Below are 18,607 nucleotides of genomic sequence, written 5' to 3' on the forward strand. Positions count from 1 at the left end.
CACCTCTTACTGAACACCACAAAAACAAAAGAACTCATACTGGACTTCAGGAGGAAAGGCAGGAACCCAACACCACTCATTACAAAAAAGAGACTGTGTAGAGAGAGTCCACTCTTTCAAATTCCTGGGTGTGCACATCTCCGATGACCTCTCCTGGTCTGCAAACACCAGAGCAGTGGTAGGGAAGTCCCAGCAGCGACTCCATTTCCTGAGAGTGCTCAGGAAAAATCACCTGAAACAGCAGCTGCTGGTGCCCTTTTACAAAGCCACAGTGGAGAGCATTCTGACATACTGCATTACGGTGTGGCATTCTGGGTGCACGGCAGCAGACAGGAAAACACATCAGAGGGTCATCAACACAGCCCAGAGAATCGTTGGTTGGTAGAGACCCAGTCTGGAGGACATTGCCTGCTCTCGCTACCTCAGCAGAGCAGAAAACTTTTTTCACCCAGGCCACAACCTCTCTGACCTGCTGCCTCCCGGCAGACGCTACAGGTCACACAAAACAAAAACAAACAGACTCAGAGACAGTTTCTTCCCCAGAGCCATTACCACCCTAAACACACACCGCACAAAAAACAGAAACTCTTGCAAACACACTGCCTCATACAGATGTAAAATTGTATTCATGCCTATGCTCACTTTGCACAGTGTTGCCTATTTTTGCACTACCGCATATTGAACTAATACGATCCCAAAACTGTATGTAACATCCTACATGCCCACATTTCTTGTGTAAATATTGTGTAAATTATAACCTTTATCATCTTTGTTCCTTTATAATAATAATAATAATTTCCTTGTATTGTCATTCTGTGTAACAATGTACACAGAACGAAATGTCGATTGCACCTGACCCGTTGTAGCGAGCCGATGCAGCCGCAGCCAACAGAGGGCGCCGCCGACCACTTTTTAAGTCTTAGGAATGACTCGGCCGGGGCGCGAACCACCGACCTCCCAGTCTCAAAGCGGGCGCCTTACCATTATATTGTGTAAATTATAATGTTTATCTTTTTTGTGCCTTTATTTTCTTTGTTTTCTTTTATCCTCACTGCTAAATGTGATACTGGAGAGCCACGTCCAATTTCGTTGTCACAATATGTTCAACCCATTTTGTAACAATGACAATAAAGTTATGTTCTATTCTATTCTAAGTCTTCATTGCACTTGGAGTGATATTTTACACGCATGTCCAAGACTGACACGACACCAGCACTAAAGACGATTTTAAAATTTGGATCAAGTAAAGTTTTGTGCAAAACAGATGTCTTACACTTAAAGTTTATTTGCTGTTTAGCAATTGCGTATTGTACGAAGTGAACGAGAACAAAAAAGACATACTCCGTCAATGCCGAGGTCTGGCTCATCCTTGAAGAGGAGAAAGATGCTTTACAGTGATAACAACGTCGACCAAATGATGAGGGTGCTTTTTTCTGTGTCAGATCAGGAGGCTCCTTCCTTCTACTGGTAACCATGGAAACCTATGTTTCATGTGGGGGAGCAACCCCCAAACACCCCCCAAAAACTAACACCTGTAAAAAGATGGGCATTGCCAGGCTGTACTTGCCGAAGACTCAGCACAGGAAGTGGTGCCTCCAAAGATCCAAGCGATTAAGGAAGCTGTGAACTGTGAATTTTATTATCAAAATTCGTTGGGGTTGATTAAAAATATATTATTTTTTAAAAATGTAGTTAATTGATCAACGCCTTTGTTGTAAAATGTTGTCCTGTATATAGTTTTATTGTGAAAAATATTATTAAACTTAAATAATATTGCCATAGGGCAGCACGGTGGCGCAGTTCTAAGGTCTTGGGAACCTCCTGTGTGGGTTCAAATCCAGCTACCGGACTTACTGTGCGGAGTTTGTATGTTCTCCCCGTGCTTGCGTATGTTTCCTCCGGGCACTCCGGTTTCCTACTACATTCCAAAAATATGCATTTCAGGTTGATTGGCCGATCCAAATTGTCCCTAGGTGTGAATGAGCGAGTTGTCTGTCCCTGTGTGCCCTGCGATTGGCTGGCAACCAGTTCAGGGTGACCCCTGCCCACTGCCCGATGATTGCTGGGATGGGCTCCAGCACCCCCGCGACCCTACTGAGGTAGATGAGAATATTGCCATACTGTTATTAACATTTTTTGAGGAAAGAACAAATTTGCAAGTTTTGTGCTCGTATTTAAAAAAATTGAGCTTTTTTGAGTTATACATCTGGTTAAATACTATACAATATAACAATATGGTTTTCACAGCAGCACGAGGGAAAAAATATCCAAGTTGCCAATTTTTTTGAAGGGGAGTCGCTACTTTTTGCGGGAACCCCCCTCGGCCGACGACCCTAGCACGGCGCGCCGTTCTCGCTTCCCGGTGTTGTGCCCAAATCCGACTCCTGCACAGAATCTTCCCCCCCCCGCCTGAACGCACATTCTGCTGCGCTTCCGACAAAAGCGATCGTATTCTATATAATACGCTTATTGAAACCATAAAGCGAGCTAATTAAAACAATTGGGCGATCGTAGTCTATATAATGCGTTTATTTAAACAATAAGGCGCTATCGTATTCTACAAAATGCGTTTGTTAACGCAGACGAAAAAGTCACCAAAGTCACGTCCGCGATGGCTCTACATGGCGCTACACGGCCCTCGATGGGGGGGAAAGGGGTAGGTGTAACCTGTGGGGGTTAGGGGACGGTGAAGCGGAAGCAGCGTGGACCCAGCAGTGGCAGCCGTGGGCTACCACGAAACTCAGTGCGGCCAGAGTAAGTCAGGAGCCTTCCCGTCTTAGCATGGTGCTCGTGGCGCACGTTAAAGCTCGTGTTTGCTGACGGGATCTCAAAGACTATTATGCATTACGGCGGTGAAGCGGAAGCCGCACCAAAACCGTGCGCCGGTGTTGTGCCCAAATCCGACTCCCGTACAAATTATGCGCTTCCGACAGGCCGGCCTCCGCGCGGAGAGCCCGACCCGCTCGGCTTGTCGCGGTGTCGTGCGCATCGCGCCCGAAAGTACCCGCGCCGCGGGTTAGGGGCTCGCTCGCGAATAATAAGGATAAGCGGTGCAGATAATGAGATGAGATTTTTTTTTTCTTTTTGAAGTGGCGTTGCTACTTCGCAGATTTTCAGTTTTTGCGGGTGGTTTTGGTCCCCATTAACTGGGTCTAAAAAAATCATAATTAAAAAAAAATAATAAAGTTTTTTTTGTTGTTTTTTTTTTTAAGGTGCGCCGCTACTTCGCGGACTTTCACTTATCGCGGGTGGTTTTGGTCCCCATTAACTGCGATAACCGAGGTCTTACTGTAATACCACCTAAACCTCACGGAACTGAGTTTAAATTTGACACAAGTGAAGCTTTGCCGCCATCTTGTGGCATCGAGAAATAATCTAAGAAGAATCCTTGTTAAATAAAATATTATTTTAATCAAAAATACTACTTACTATCCTTACTAATCACAGCATTTTAATATATTGATAGAAATACCCTATTTAAATGCTGTAATGACAAGTTGTTGCGCCCAAGCCATCAGCTGTTATATTATTGGGCGATATAAATTACCATATGGCATTTTAATTACCTGAGCGCCTCCGTTGGGCCTCATGGAGGGAGGGATGATGGAAATCTCCAGCATCGCTACTGGAAACCCCTTTCGCCATCTGACGGCCGCAGCTGCCATTGACAGGTCAAGCCGCGTCAATGAATATAATTGAACAATTCGAAGCAAAACATGGCGAATAAATATTTCACCTGGTGCAAAGAGGTAACGGCGAGCTGCGGAATGTCTGTTGGAAGTCATAAGAGCTTAGGGTATAGCTCAAAGGCTTGTGCAGGTTCAGGTTAACGCTTGGTTTGGTGAGGAAGTCGGCTGTGTCAGGAAACTCCACAGGCGATCGAGTGACTAGAGACGATGAAGAACCTGTGGTTACAGTCGAAGGACTGTGGCTGGGCGAGGTGACTGGACTCAGACTTGGAGAAGCCCCTAGTGAGAGGGAGACAAATATCAGTCAGATCACGTGAAGCATATTTATATCTTTAACAACCACTGCATACAATAGGCAATTATTTGGGGAAATATATGTTTCATAGGCAAGATGATAGTTCTAAAGCTAATTTCCACTTACAGTCCGTGTCGGAATTAAATAATAAAGTACCGTGAAAATGTTTATTTTGCCACGTATTTAGGGATGTTTGTTGTAGCTAAATGACATTGCACTTGATTTCATTGCACTCTTGTGAGGCACGATTCTTTTTCATTGAACTATTATTGTAACTTGGGCCAGTCTCTAAATCATGTCAAGTCACATTTATTTATGTAGCCCTTAATCACAAAATGTCTTAAAGGACAGCACAAACCACAATTAAATCATTCCCTGATCTGAAACCTGCATGAGGGCAAAGAAAAAACCTTATCCACTATAATAATAATAATAATAATTTCCTTTGTATTGTCATTCTTTGTAACAATGTACACAGAACGAAATGTCGATACACCTGACCCGTTGTAGCGAGCCGATGCAGCCGCAGCCAACAGAGGGCGCCGCCATTTTACCAATTAGGTATGACTCGGCCGAGGCGCGAACCAGCGACCTCCCAGTCTCAAAGCGGGCACACTACCATCTAGGCTACTGAGCTGGTACTATGTCGTTGGCATAAATTTTCTACACATAAACTGACTACTTTATTTACATCTGTGCAGTAAAAAGTGCATTTGTGTATTTATGCACTTTGTGTCACACCTGCTCTCCTGGAACCTGCATGGTAGGTGAGAGTGACAGAAGACGACCTCTGCTTGGGAATGGTGAGCATGTTTGCATTTGGCCCATTGGACAATCCTGAGCTGGATACAACAAACAAATCCATGCAGTCAAACTCAATCCTTTCACATCAGCATAATCATATCAATTATTGCCCCCCACCCCCCCTATTTTTAAATTGTATTGTGAATTGTATTTGCTTATGTTTTACCTTTATGTTTAGACTTACTGCAATTTAAAGCTGATGGAACAAAAACGATGGGCACTTACTGCTATCTTGTGGAGGAAAATGGTCACTACACTTTAAGGATTTCTCACTGATTTGTTACTGCTTTTTGTTGTTCCAGTGTATACGTTGCTTCATTCTAAACAAATCTGATGGTTAAAAATATATGATAAATAACATCACAAATTTCATGAACAAGTATCGCTGGATTTTAAGAATTGCGGGGGACCAGAAGACGCAGACCTTTTGATTTCTGCTATTCTTTTTCCCTGTGAGTTTAGAAATAATACTGGAGTCTAAGAATTTATAAATTATATTACTAAAATAAATCCTCTGAGCTGTGTTTACATAATAAGAAAATATTATCTCAGTGAAAATAAATACAGTATATCTGTATGTAATAATTATTTATTAATAAAATGGGCAACAGCAAAGTATGGGACCTCATAGATAAAATGTTTTACAAACAGACATTTCAGACAGTAACCACCCATACTGCAGCGTGTACTATAGAACAAATCAAAACACAAAATGCTAGCAATGTGATTTTAATTAGTTACTTTGGGCCTATTTTTAAACCATATTCATTTGATATGAATTATCACAATTTAGATTATTACTAAAATATAACACATCAATTTTTTTTTCATAGTAAAGCAAACTAAGTAAAATTTAAGAGAATCAATACAAAATTACTGTACTGTATATCTCAGATGTGATGAATTGTAGAGGAAATTATTCAGCTACAAAATAATGTTTTGTTTGGCTGGGCGACAAGAGAAAAGACAGAGAGTGGTGTTGATACCTGATCAAGTTAAGGTCAGGGTGGGATCTCTTGCTGGTGTTACGCTCCCACCGTGACGGAAGGGTGTCGAGAGGAGGCAGCACAGAAGAGGAGGTAGAGCTCCGCCTGGGCTGAGGAGTGGGCAAGCTGTTTCTGCTGCTTAACCCCTGAGAGAAAATTGGCTTTACTATCAATATAAGTTAAATATCAGTGGATGGAGAAAACATTGATTAAAGTTGTCTTTGTTGCGACAAAATCTATTTTTACACTTGTTGTCTTTGGTAGTAAACTAAATCAACATACAGACCATCATTTTTATCTCAATGAAACATAAAAGAAAATTTACAGTACCAGGAAAATACAAAATCAACCTTTATAGTGTAGTGATTCACTAAGTAACATCAGACTAAGGATATTGAGTGAGATTTTTTTATTTTTTTTTAATAGTTAACTTGAAGTGAGACTAATTGGCAGTAACCTGATCACAGTACTGCCAATTACTGGTTGGAAAACTATTTTTGTCCGATTAAATTTTATAATAATTGTTCTACTTGGTTGGATAATATTTCCCTTTCAAAAATGTAAAGATTCGACAATTGTTAAATATACGTAGCATGCTGAAATGTATCAGTCAGAAAACAATAACACATCTTGGTTATTGTTAAATTTGGTTTATATACACTACTGTTTAATAGTTTGGGGAAATCCAAACAATTTAGTGTTTTCTATGAAAAAGTCACACTTTTATTTAACAAATGAGTTATCCAACGTCTTTTTTTCCCCAGAATTATCTCTCCTTTTTTTGTCGAGTCTCGGGAATGGCTTTTTCTTTACCGCTCTGCCTCATAGATGATGATACTGGTGTTTTGCAAAAACTATTTAACCAAGATGCAACTTGAGGACATGTAAGCTGTTTATTTCTCAAACTACAGACACAAATGTACTTGTCATTTTTCATTGTTGTGCGGTGGGGCCTCACACCTCTATTTCCACTGTGGTCAGAGCCTTTTGTGCTCTTCTCTTCAGCAGTACCAAGACCAGCTTGGTAGCTTAGATGGTAGGGCGCCCGCTCCGAGACTGGGAGGTCGCTGGTTCAAGCCTCGGCCGAGTCATACCTAAGACTTACAACATTGGTATCCATTGCCTCCCTGCTTGGCGCTCGTCATTTAAGGGTTGGAATTGGGGGGGTTTGGTCACCTAATGACTCCCAACACAGCAGTTGGGTCTAAAAACCTGGCGCCGATCGAAGGCGACGAGTCACGTCGATAGCTTCGCGTGACAAAATGATTTCCGTTAGATATCATGTTGATGGTTGATACTGGCTGAATAATAATAAAATATAGTACACACCATTGTGGGGGATCTTTAGATTTTTGGCAATTTCTTACGTAAAAATAACCTTTATTTCTTAGGACAATAATAAAAAATTTTAATTAGCTTAATCACACCCACAAATGTGCTCCGTATACTCGACTAGCTCAAAGGAAGGTCAGTTCGATAGATTCTCTGACCAGCTAACGGTTTTCCGCTGTGCCAACATCATTGCACAAGCAAATGGCAAACATATTGCACCTAGAACATTGGAGTGCTTGTTGCTGGAAATGGGCCTCCATACACCTATCTAGATATTGCATTAAAAGATGACATTGGCTGCAAAAGTAGTCATTACCACAATAACCATGTATGTGATGTATACCTGATTAGTCCAAAGTAATTTTCTTTGAAAAAAGGGCTTTTCCTTCAAAATTAAGGACATTTCTAAGCGACCCTAAACTTTTGACGGTACTTTTTCCCATTAGGATGTGGAATCGTCACTGCCCTCTATCAGAATAACTCCATCTCTGCGCTGGACAGCGGATATTTTAGATTGCTTCCCGTGTAATCTAAAATGTCGCCTTTCATGTGCAAGAATCAGATTTTGATACACAGTTGAAAGGATATGAAAAAAAATCCTTCTGAATTCTCATCATATGTAGTCAAAATAGTATTATTTGAAAAACAAGGAGAGCAACTCCGTAGACTATTCAAAAACAATGTATAGTCTCTTGGCTTCCATCAATTTCCACCCTTCATTTTTGGGAATTGTTGAGGGTTGTATCAAATGTATCAATGCATATCTGGCAACAAATTGTCCATGGCCATTTAAGGCAGTGTCTTTCAACTAAAATGACAGTATGTTTAATTACAATATAATTTATAATACCCCCAGTTATTACAGCACAGACACTTGACAATGAAATAATATTTTCAGAAAATGATTCATCAATGTTTTATAAAATTTTAAATTTTAAAAAGTGACATTGGATAATTTCTCACGGCACACCTGACAATCTCTCACAGCACACTAGTGTGTCGTGGCACAGTGGTTGAAAATCACTGGTTTAAGGTAAGAAAAGCTATTCTCATATCTAGGGCTGCAACGATTAGTCAACGTTCAAGCCAAAACAGTTTTGATGACATGCATTGCACATTTTATACAAGTAGATTTCTATATTTTGCTATAAGAGAGCTTGAACGTTATGCCAGACTACCTGACAAACATTTTTTACATTAAATGCATACAGTCCGAAGAATGATAGTTAGTTGTTCAAACAGCTTGATTTGAAACTGTTTAGAATCATAAGGTACTTTAATTACAGATTTTGCAGGTGGACATGATATTTGTTTTATTTACTGTTCTACTGCTACTTATACAGCTCTCCTTGGTTTACAGGGATAACAAATATTTACTTGATTTTAATTCATTATTTGCATGTCCCTATAAAATGGACGCAAGTTAATCTATGGATTGGTTTTAGGTGGCATTTTAATTTTTTGACAACTACGCGGCATGTTCAAAAAGATGCATTTTTCATTGTACCCATTTTTTCTTGTGTTCATTATTTGCCACAAAATGAATTTAAGAACAAAATACTAATTATTAGATTAGTCAACTAATCTTTTCAATAAATCAGTACCTAAACTTAAAATAGTTAGTTGCAGCCCTACTCCCAATGTATTTCCCTAGTGTGATTACTTACCTTAATTGTTTTACGTTCATTCCTCTCTACTGTGTCATCCACCTCATCACATGGGTAAAAGCCAGGGAAAGGGGTGAAAGGGTTTGCCCGTGGGCGGCACGACCCTGAGAAGGTCCCCATGAGGCTCGAAACGCTGTGCAGGGTTGAGATGGTGTGGGGCGACAAGGACGAGTCCATCAACAGCTCTGACAGCAAGTTCCTGGCCTCGTTGATGACCGACAGGTCAACGCCATTGCCACTTGCCGCACCCTGGCATGCATTAAAGAGGCGGAGAGTCAAGGCGATATTAGAATGTGACTTTGGAAGCTGACATGACAAGATTTCATTGGTAGGTGCACCATGCAAATTGTTTTTGTACTCACTAATGTCTTAATTGAAACTATTGCACATTTATTATGTTAATTAAAAGAGTAATGTCCAAACATTAAAAAATAGCTTTATTAAAATGACTTAATAAGCAGGACCTTAGCTGAGCTATACAGTAAACTGTTTGTGGTAGGACATCAAAAGTAAATAGAGTTCAGTATTTTCCGAACTGTAAGGTGTACGCAAAACCTTCAAATTGGCTGGAAATTCAAATTACACCTTGTAATACAGAGCACCTTATATGCGGACAGAATTGAAAATGCGTCATATTTCTTGTCCACTCATTCGTCAGACAATAACTTTTTATTGCTGATCCCATTTGCATAATTGTGGTAGCGTCTGTGCTCACACCAGGTCGCAATGGTGAGAGCATTGATTCCTAACCACTAGGCCTCTAGGGATATGAATGATTGTTCAGAATTGAATAAAAATTGAACGCAATGGGAATTTAATCCAAATTTTTCTGGTTTGAACAAATTTATTGACACTAATAACAGAAAACAATCATGACAATCTCAACAGCAATTAAGCACATTCACAATATTATATTTCAATATGACGTTTTTAACAGCAAACACAATGTGAGGTTTGAACAACCCTTCTCGAAAATCTTAATAGCAATCAAGCATATTCACAATTTCATTATATAACATCTTTGTTAGTGTCAATAGATCTGTCCAGGCCAAAGTCGATTGTCTTTGGTCTGAACAAATCCACCGACACCAACAGCAGCAAAACAAACACGACAATCTCAACAGCCATCAAGCATATTCACAATTTTGTTATATCTGACAATATGACGTGACGATATGACGTTTTAACATTTTTTCCTGACATTTTCAACATCAATTAAACAATTTCAGAGTTATTATCTTTTAACAGTAGTTAACCAACGTGTAAAGGGCAATACTATTGTGCAAGGGCATAGCTCTGCCATCCCACCCTCCCAAGCAGCATCCTTCCAGTCCTCTGTGTGGGTCCTCTCCCTTCTTACTTCTACTTTTCACAACCCAGGCCGTTGCTGCCGGGACCCCCACAGTGTAGCTCCGGTTCCCCCCTCCGGGTGGGTGCAGACGATTCTTCTTTATGGCTGCGTCCTAGGCCCGCCGCTCGCAGATTGTATGGTATCTGCAGCCATTTGGAGCACAGCCACGGGGGAGATCTGCCTGCACCTCCATACCAGCAGGTTTCTGGAGGTCCAGATGGCGTCCTTGATGGCGGCGAGAGTGAGCCAGTCCCTGGCAAAGTCGTTCCGAGACCTCCTCGACCGACTAACCCCGTAAAGCACTTACTGTGCATCAGGGACCTCCCTGCTGGCAAGTCCGGGAACTTTCCTAGTTGGTCGGCCATTGTCCACAAGTCCTCGGCAGCGTTGCATTCACAAAAAAGGTGCTTCACCGACTCCTAGGCGCCACAGCCAGGTCGAGGGCATGTCGAAGTCGCTGACATTCCTCGGTGGTGCATTACGGCTCTGACTGGGAGAACCTCATGAGCCACCATCCATGACAAGTCTCGTAGTCTGTTTGGGAGGGCAGGATGATTCACGTTGCTCCAAACCGTTGTAGGTTCGCCAAACGCAAGCCCCTGCACAGGACTTACTGTTGCTCGCTCTTGCACATTAGCAATAAGGGCCCTGTGGTTTTGTAAAGTGTGACATTCTTGTGTTTCCAAATCAAACTTCTTTAAAAAATCCCGAATAAAGAGATGTGTTGGTGGCAAGTTAAATGAAACTGGAATCAAACGATTGTTTGGTTCAAGCTTTAGCTTCCGCAAATATGAGCCCATCCAAAAGCGGGTCATCGCTTGACTTTTCGGGTTGTTGGGTGGGCCCACAGCATTTTGGAAGTGGAGAGAGACATATTTGCTTCCCAGGAAAAGCTGGAGGTCATGCACTCCTTTCCCCCCCTTTTTCCTTTTTCTTTTTCATTGTATCTCTTTTTATCCTTTCCCACTTTGAGCCCCAGACAAAGCGAAAGATGGCTCGGTCCAGTTGTAACAGCACGTTTCTTTTGGGCATAAAAACTAAACTGATTGACAAAAGCAGTGGGAGGATGATCGCTTTGATGATTAGGACCTTCCCCTCTATTGTCAGTTTCCTTAGTGACCAAAAAACAAGTCTTTGCTTAACTTTCCTTGTCACGTCATCCCAGTTGGTCTCACCTCCTCCATCCGCATTGAATTTTATCCCTAGGATTTTCTGGTCTGTCTTTAACACTGTCAGTGGGAGTCCTGGCTTTTCTGTCTCTTTCCACGTTCCATAAAACTTCACTTGTGATTTTTCTCTATTTAGCCTTGACCCAGACGCGCTCCCAAACAGGTCAGTCAAGTCAAGGGCTCTTCCAACAGATGCGCGGTCAGTACATAAAATATTAAAATCATCCATGTACAAAACACACTTGGTAATTTGTCCCCCACTTCCTGGGATATTGATCCCTTCGACAAATCTATCTTTTCTTAACATTTGTGCCAAAGGTTCAATGCAAAGAACATAGAGAAGGGGAGACATAGGGCAACCTTGACGTACACCGCAGTTGATCTCGATTGCTTCCGATAAATTCCCGTTAATCATGAATTTGCTGTAGATGTCTCGGTATAGCAGTCCCACCCACTTGAGGTATTTTTGGGGAAAACCACATTTTTGCGATACCCTGAAGAGGTATTTGTGCGAGACTCGATCAAAGGCTTTTTCAAAGTCTAGGTTTAGACCCGCTAGTCGCATGTTTCTGTCTCTCGCATAACAAATGGTGTCACGGATCAGCATGAGACTGTCGCTGATCTTCCTTCCCACGATGGCACAGGTTTGGTCGGGATCAACCAAGCCTCCCAAGACTACAGACATTCGTGTTGCTAGAAGCTTGCTGAAAATTTTACAGTCCACGTTTAAAAGAGTTATGGGTCGCCAGTTTTTTAAGTCAATTTTGTCTCCTTTTTTGTGCAATAGAGTAACTATCCCTATTCTGAAACTGTCTGGCATGTTGTCTCGACTGGAAAATTCGTTAAAAACAGTAATCAGATCTGGTGCTAAAATATCCCAAAAAGTCCGGTAAAATTCGAGGTTGAGCCCGTCCTCCCCGGGTGATTTGCCTTTTTTTATACTGTAGTCTTTATGCAATCATTCAGTTGGTCTTGGGTAAAGTCCGATGTTAAAAAGGGGTCTTGACGCACTGATCTTGAAATATGATCTAATACATGCCCCATTTCATTCTCATGTGTTTCTTTCTTTTCAAATAATTTTTTTGTAGTAGTCTTCGACTAATTTGGTTATTTCACTACTTTCCTTTGTTATTTGCCCGTTTTCGTTTTGAAGTTTAAAAAGCCCCTCATTTTTGCTCATAATTTTTTTTTAAAAGTAGCGTGTACATTTTTCCCCTTCTTCTATTTCTCTTTCTCTGCTTCTTATTATGATGCCTTTACTCTTTATTTCCGCCAAAGCGTTTAGTTCTTGTTTGGTCTCTTTGATTTCATCATTAAAGTCCATCCCCTTTTCTGTTAGGATGAAATAGCGTTGGAGTCTTCTTTGTAGTCCCGACATGCGTTTCATCTCTTTAAGTTTCTTGTTTTTCCCTGCATTTTTAAAAAAGGTCTGTGTTCGTTTCTTTGTCATTTCCCACCATTGTGCTCGTGAATCATACGAGTCTTGAAGGGTCTGCCAGTCTTTGTACAGCTCCCTGTATTGTGCGGCCAGAGCCTCATCCTCCAGCAGGGAGCAGTTTAACTTCCACAGACCCTTCCCAACAGTCATACCTGAAGGAAATGAGAGAGAGCAGGACAGTAGCAAGTGATCCGAAAAAAAAAAAACAGGAATTAATCTTGCATCACTCTGTGCTAAACCCCTTGTAAATATGTAGTCTATTCGAGAGGCTCTGGCATTGTCACTACTGAACCAGGTGAAGCCTTCCTCTACTGGATGTATGGATTTGAAACAGTCCTCCAGTTTAAATGTCCGGCACATGTCTTGTAATAAAGTTGATGTTTTATCTACTTTAAACTCCTCATCGGTCCTCTTTCTATCCTTCCTACTTAGGATGCAATTAAAATCTCCTCCCACGATTAGTGGTTGATGGCCTAGCATATGCGACTGGATGCCCTCTAAGAGTTCGTACCTGAGTTGTCTGTCGGCATGGCCATATATGTTAATGAGGTTAAAATCATTCCCTATATAAGAAAGTATTGCTAAGATTGCGCGTCCGTCTCTCATCACAGTACTCCCCTATATGATGAGTTGAGGGTTGTTTATTAAAATGTTTACCCCATCGTTACGGTTTTCATTCGAGCCACTCCATAATGACGGATATGGCTAAATCTCTTCCCACTGTTTATCATTTTTTAGAAAGGGGATGCAGCATTCTCGTAGTAAAAACACATCCGTTCTGATAGTTTTTAAGAACGATAAAACACTGTGAGCCTTAACCTTTGATCTCACACTTCTCACATTGATAGTAGAGAATGTAATGTTCATAATTGTTGTTAAAGTATTTAAACTACTTAGACAAAAGCGGGGGATCCGAGTCCATTCTTTGGTGATCATCGAGAGTGTCACCTGTGTCAGACACATCACTTAAGAGCAGTACCTCATTTGGAGACTCACCGGGGAAAACTCTGGAATCCTCTGACTCTCTGTCTGTGGTTCCAGGTCTTCCCCTTTTTTCTGGGTTAGGGGGTGAGCCAGAGGACCTATCGAGGGGTCTCTTACTTCCCTGCCCACAAAGGGTCAGATTTTTTTCCTCCCCGACTTCCTCCGGCTCAACTTCATACAGTTCCCTTGTGGGCTTTTTCATCGGCAATCGGCTTTCTTCTAAATCTCTTCTCTTTGTTTCCGGTGTTTTCACCACCCCCAATTTTGTCTTACTTTTACCCCTCTTTCCAGTGCCTGTATGGGTTTTTGGAGAGTCGTTCGCCTTTTCGACTTGTTTGTCTTCTCCAAATCCCGGCAGTGGCGTAGCAAACAAATTTGCTAATTCGGACTCTCTTCCAGGCCCTTCCTGATTAACATGTGTTTTTGGAGTGGCAGTTGCCTTTTCTATTTGTATGTCTTGTCCAAATTCAGGTATTTTATGAGAAATCGAATTGGAATTTCCAGGTCCTTCCTGATTCAAATTTGATTCTCTGGTCTCTCCTCCAGGGGTCTGTATTTTCAATTTGTTTGTCTTGTCCATTTTCTTTGTGCATTTCTTGATCAAATTCATTGGGTATTTCGATAACTTTATTCATTTCCTGTTCATCTTCATTGGGTATTTCCATAACTTTATTCATTTCTTGTTCATTTTCATTTGGTATTTCCATAACTTTATTCATTTCATTGCCTTTGTTATCTTTATTCATATCATTGTCTTTGTTACATTTATTCATTTCATTATCTATGCTGTCTGACATCATTTCATTGTCTTTGTTGTCTTTGTTAACTGCCTTCCTAGCTTTCAATTTGTTAGCAAACGATTTCGGGCAGTTTCTATAGAGGTGGTTCGTTTCTCCACAGAGGTTGCATTTTCTGCTATTGATACATTCCTCAAAGGAATGTCCAATTGTCCTGCACTTTCCACAAAAAAATCGATCACATACCTCAGCCAGATGCCCATGCTCACCACATTTGCGACAGAGTTTCGGTTGCCCTTGATAGTGGATAAAGCCACGGTTTTCCCCCAGGAATATAGTCGACGGGAAGTGTTTCAGTCCCTGAAAGCCCTGAGGATCATGCCATTGTTGGACGGGTACCCTCCAGGCACCAGTCCAATAGCCTTTCTCACCCCTCACCTTCATAGCCTGGCCTTTTACCGAGCAGTATCTACTCAACCAATAACAGACGTCATCAGCACTCACCACCTCACTAAACATTCTGACAATGACAATCTTGTTAGCATTATCAGTCAGCTTCTCCACTGTAAATCCAGAAAACTGGGGCCTCACTCCCTCAAAGCGATTCCAAAACTCTTGATAAAGAGCCGCCGTTACAAAACTTACATCAAAGCCCTTGCCAGAAGGCATTTTTATGACAGCATGTATCTCCTCCTTTTTAAACTTCAGAAGCTTTTCAATAAACTTGTCAATAAAATCCAGCCTTGACATTCCCTCCGAAATTGCCACAACATCTTTGAGCAAGAATCGTACGCAGTTATGTCTCCGCCCGCCGGTATAATGCCCGGCCATTGCAGGACTCGGCTGCTTTACTTCTGATGAGTCCGCCATCAAAGCCTACGCGTACTGATTCTTTCGATCGCGGCTTTCGTTTCCTTAACTGACTCCACTGAACCACTAGGGATATGGATGTCTCATTAAAACGCATTGGGTCTCATCTTATTATACCACTATTTTCATTCACGGTACCAGACATGCCAAAGTAAAAAGAATGTTAATAACTTTTTGAATGCGTGCGGCCATGAGTTTATTTATATATTTCAGAGTGACCAAATTACTCTCCTCATTCAATTCAGAACGACCAAATTCCTTCCCACAATGCCCTTGTGGTCATTCAGTTCAGAATCTCATGCGCTTCATAACGACTCTGTGAGTTGGCTGTACAATGGAGTTTTATGTCTGACGTTATTCTTGCCGCCGGGACTAATAATACAGTTTCATACCTGTCAACCTGTCAGTTTTTGCCGTACAAAGTACATTTACTGTATTATGCATTTCAAGACGTGGACGACGTACGAGAAAATCTTTACAGAAAAACGCAAATTTGTCAATTATGGGTACCATCCGGTAAACACCGACTATCACAAAACGGCAAATCCATCAAGTCAAACGAGTTCGCCGCGGAAGCCTCTATCTCGGTATCGTTTCTCTTGTTGCAAATGAAGCGAGTGTTTCATGCTACTGTGCGCATGCGTCTGCCGCCTGGGGATTTCCTATCATGCATCATTCCGAAAAGAAAAAAATATAGAGTAAGATTATTTTGCATTTTGTACGGGAAAATACGACAGTTTGTACGGGCATGGACCAGTAGAGGTTGACAGGTATGCAATTTGGTACCATGACTAAAAATAGTGTGTTGATGAGATAAGACCTAATACCTTTTAATGTGTCATTCGTATTCGTACTCTAGTAGTCGATAGAATCTGGCACACTCGACCCCACGATCTTGGTTGTATTTCCAATGCATCCAAAGTTATGCAATTGTATATAATTGTGATCAGTGATCTTTTTCAAGTGCCAATCAATACACAAATATGGCGCATTTATATGCAACTCTAGCCCTTGCAGTAGTTTGAATTCCATCCGGCTTATAGTCCGGCGCACTTTGTATATGAAAAAATATGACAGAATACAAGTTTTTGGGGTGCGCACAATACAATCCGATACGCCCTACAATGCGGAAAATATGGTAGTTCCATTGCAAATATAGGTCAAAGCAGACCCAGCTTAATGACTTTGCAATGATCAATTTCCCATGAGGACTTACGTTACTTAAACCTGTAGATAGCTAATCCTCCACTCTCCTTTACTGTAGCCCAAATCAATCAACAGCTTTCTAAATGAAATTACAAATGAAAAGGACATACTAAACGACACAGAAAGTGTGTCATGAGCATGTCAGTAAGAGTATCTTTATGTCAATATAATTATTACAGCATGTTTCTTGGAAATTGCTACGGTACTACACATCAATCTTTGAAAACCACTTTAAGCACAATAACAGAGAACAAATTTTCCCAATTATGTAAAATTTTAACTCATCTGGTTACATTTCTTTGAAGTAAACATGCAATAACAAGACTGTCAAGTCAAGTCATTTTTTATTTGTATAGCCCTTAATCACAAAGAGACTCAAAGGGCTGTCATTAATGTGTACCGTCTTTTGCAAGATTGCAATGATACATTTTAATATGTCTAACATTTTATGAATATGATTATTTCAATGTCTATACATTCAATAACACAAAGAAAAATACATCTTTAATAATTTGTTATCTAATAATAAATCACCAAAACAGGAACATAAAGGGACTTTGGGTTATGAGAGGAAAATTCTTTGAAAGGGTAAACAAACAGCTCCTAGAGGAGAGGGAATGTCTGAGTGTGATAAAATGTGACAAGCCAACAATGTCGAGGTTATTATGAAACAGCTTTTAAAAGGTGCATGTAGACTTGCTTTTGTGTGTGTGAGAGAGAGAGAGTGTGTGTGTGTTAATGAGAGCGATAATAAAATTAATAACACATTTTATTAGAATAAAATAACTAGGTTTAAAACAGAATCTCCACATGCAGGACATTTCTTACACTTACCTGATATTGTGGTTTGTACCAATGTTTTAGATCCCAGTCCCACAGGATCATCTGAAAAGTAGACATAAGCATTTCTTCAGTGGGCATGGTTGTTCATATCACAAAGCCTTAACTTACAAGCGAATACATTGCATATTTCCACAGTGAGGCACTAGAAGGTTAGCGTTAAGACAACCTTGTCCTAGTTCATTCTTTCAGTTATCTAAATAGATACACAGTTTTTACATGGATAATATAATGCATGTCATAAAATGCTTCACATAGCAGGTATGTTAAAGCAAGCTGGTTTTGTGAAAGCAGACTGAGGAAAAAAAGTGAACAACTAAAACCACAGTGGCACATCTGCAATGGTGCTGTGGGGCCTTATCTGGCAGCAACTACGTCAATCTGCCACAATTCCATGCTATCTGCTGGTAACCAAACAGTGCCTGCGCTCCAAAACAGAATACAGTCAGAGCAAGAGAATTGTTGTGTAACACGACACTGCTGGGCCTCAAATGACCCAATCTGCCTTCTAGATTAGAACTTACTTGACGTAGAAATCTCGATACACTGGATTGCTCAAACTTTGGTTTCAAAACACACAAATTAGTCATAATGAGGTTTTGGGCAAACACTCCAACATCATTTTTTTTGCAACACAGCAGATGAAAAAAAAAGTAGAAAATTGATTTTAAACTGTAAATTCTATACACTGTATCTTAAAAGGGAAATTTTAGCTCTTATATCAACAGTGTGGTCTACTGTTTACACAAAAGCTAGACTGATCTAGCTGGACTTTTACAGCTTCAAGAGGGCAAGACACTCACATATTGCCTCTGTGGAGCATCGTCTCAATCTTTGTAAACAATTTTTACCTGATGAAATCTGATAGCACCACACAATACCACAAAAGTATTTCAAATGACTGTGCTGTGACTGGATCGTTAATACTTTTACTGACAAATGAGTCATTGTTAAACACAATATTATTTTAGAATGTAGAAGTAAACCGTATCAGGCGGATACACTATCGCGAACAGCGTGACGTGGTGTCCACTACCACCAATTACTACAACACCTGGGTAGCTCATGAGAAATTGTATTAATTAATTTTTATTTTGATTAATTTTTCTTTGAGATATGAGAGAGAAAATAATAAAAGAAAGTGTTTTACATAGGTAGTGTTTGTTTTCCAACTTAAAAGATATCTGTTTAGAATTAGCCTATCAATTATATACGTGGACGCCCCAAACGCCTTTTCAA

The 18,607-nt window shown here is 40.6% G+C and overlaps 1 protein-coding gene across 1 annotated transcript in view; it reads right to left on the reverse strand.

Moving 5' to 3' along the window:
• Positions 1-18,607, reverse strand: part of pde3b (phosphodiesterase 3B) — an 80,811-nt gene that overhangs the window by 19,199 nt on the left and 43,005 nt on the right. Inside the window, exons 2-7 of the mRNA XM_088334374.1 lie at positions 17,363-17,413; positions 8,774-9,022; positions 5,775-5,920; positions 4,726-4,826; positions 3,737-3,968; positions 3,567-3,658 (exon numbers count right to left, since the gene is read on the reverse strand). Of these exons, the coding sequence (XP_088190500.1) occupies positions 3,567-3,658; positions 3,737-3,968; positions 4,726-4,826; positions 5,775-5,920; positions 8,774-9,022; positions 17,363-17,413 (871 nt within the window). The remainder of the gene's footprint in view (positions 1-3,566; positions 3,659-3,736; positions 3,969-4,725; positions 4,827-5,774; positions 5,921-8,773; positions 9,023-17,362; positions 17,414-18,607) is intronic.

The sequence above is a fragment of the Urocampus carinirostris genome, chromosome 4, assembly GCF_059441175.1.
Source record: "Urocampus carinirostris isolate Australia breed hairy pipefish chromosome 4, RoL_Ucar_1.0, whole genome shotgun sequence".
NCBI classification, from domain to species: Eukaryota; Metazoa; Chordata; class Actinopteri; order Syngnathiformes; family Syngnathidae; genus Urocampus; species Urocampus carinirostris.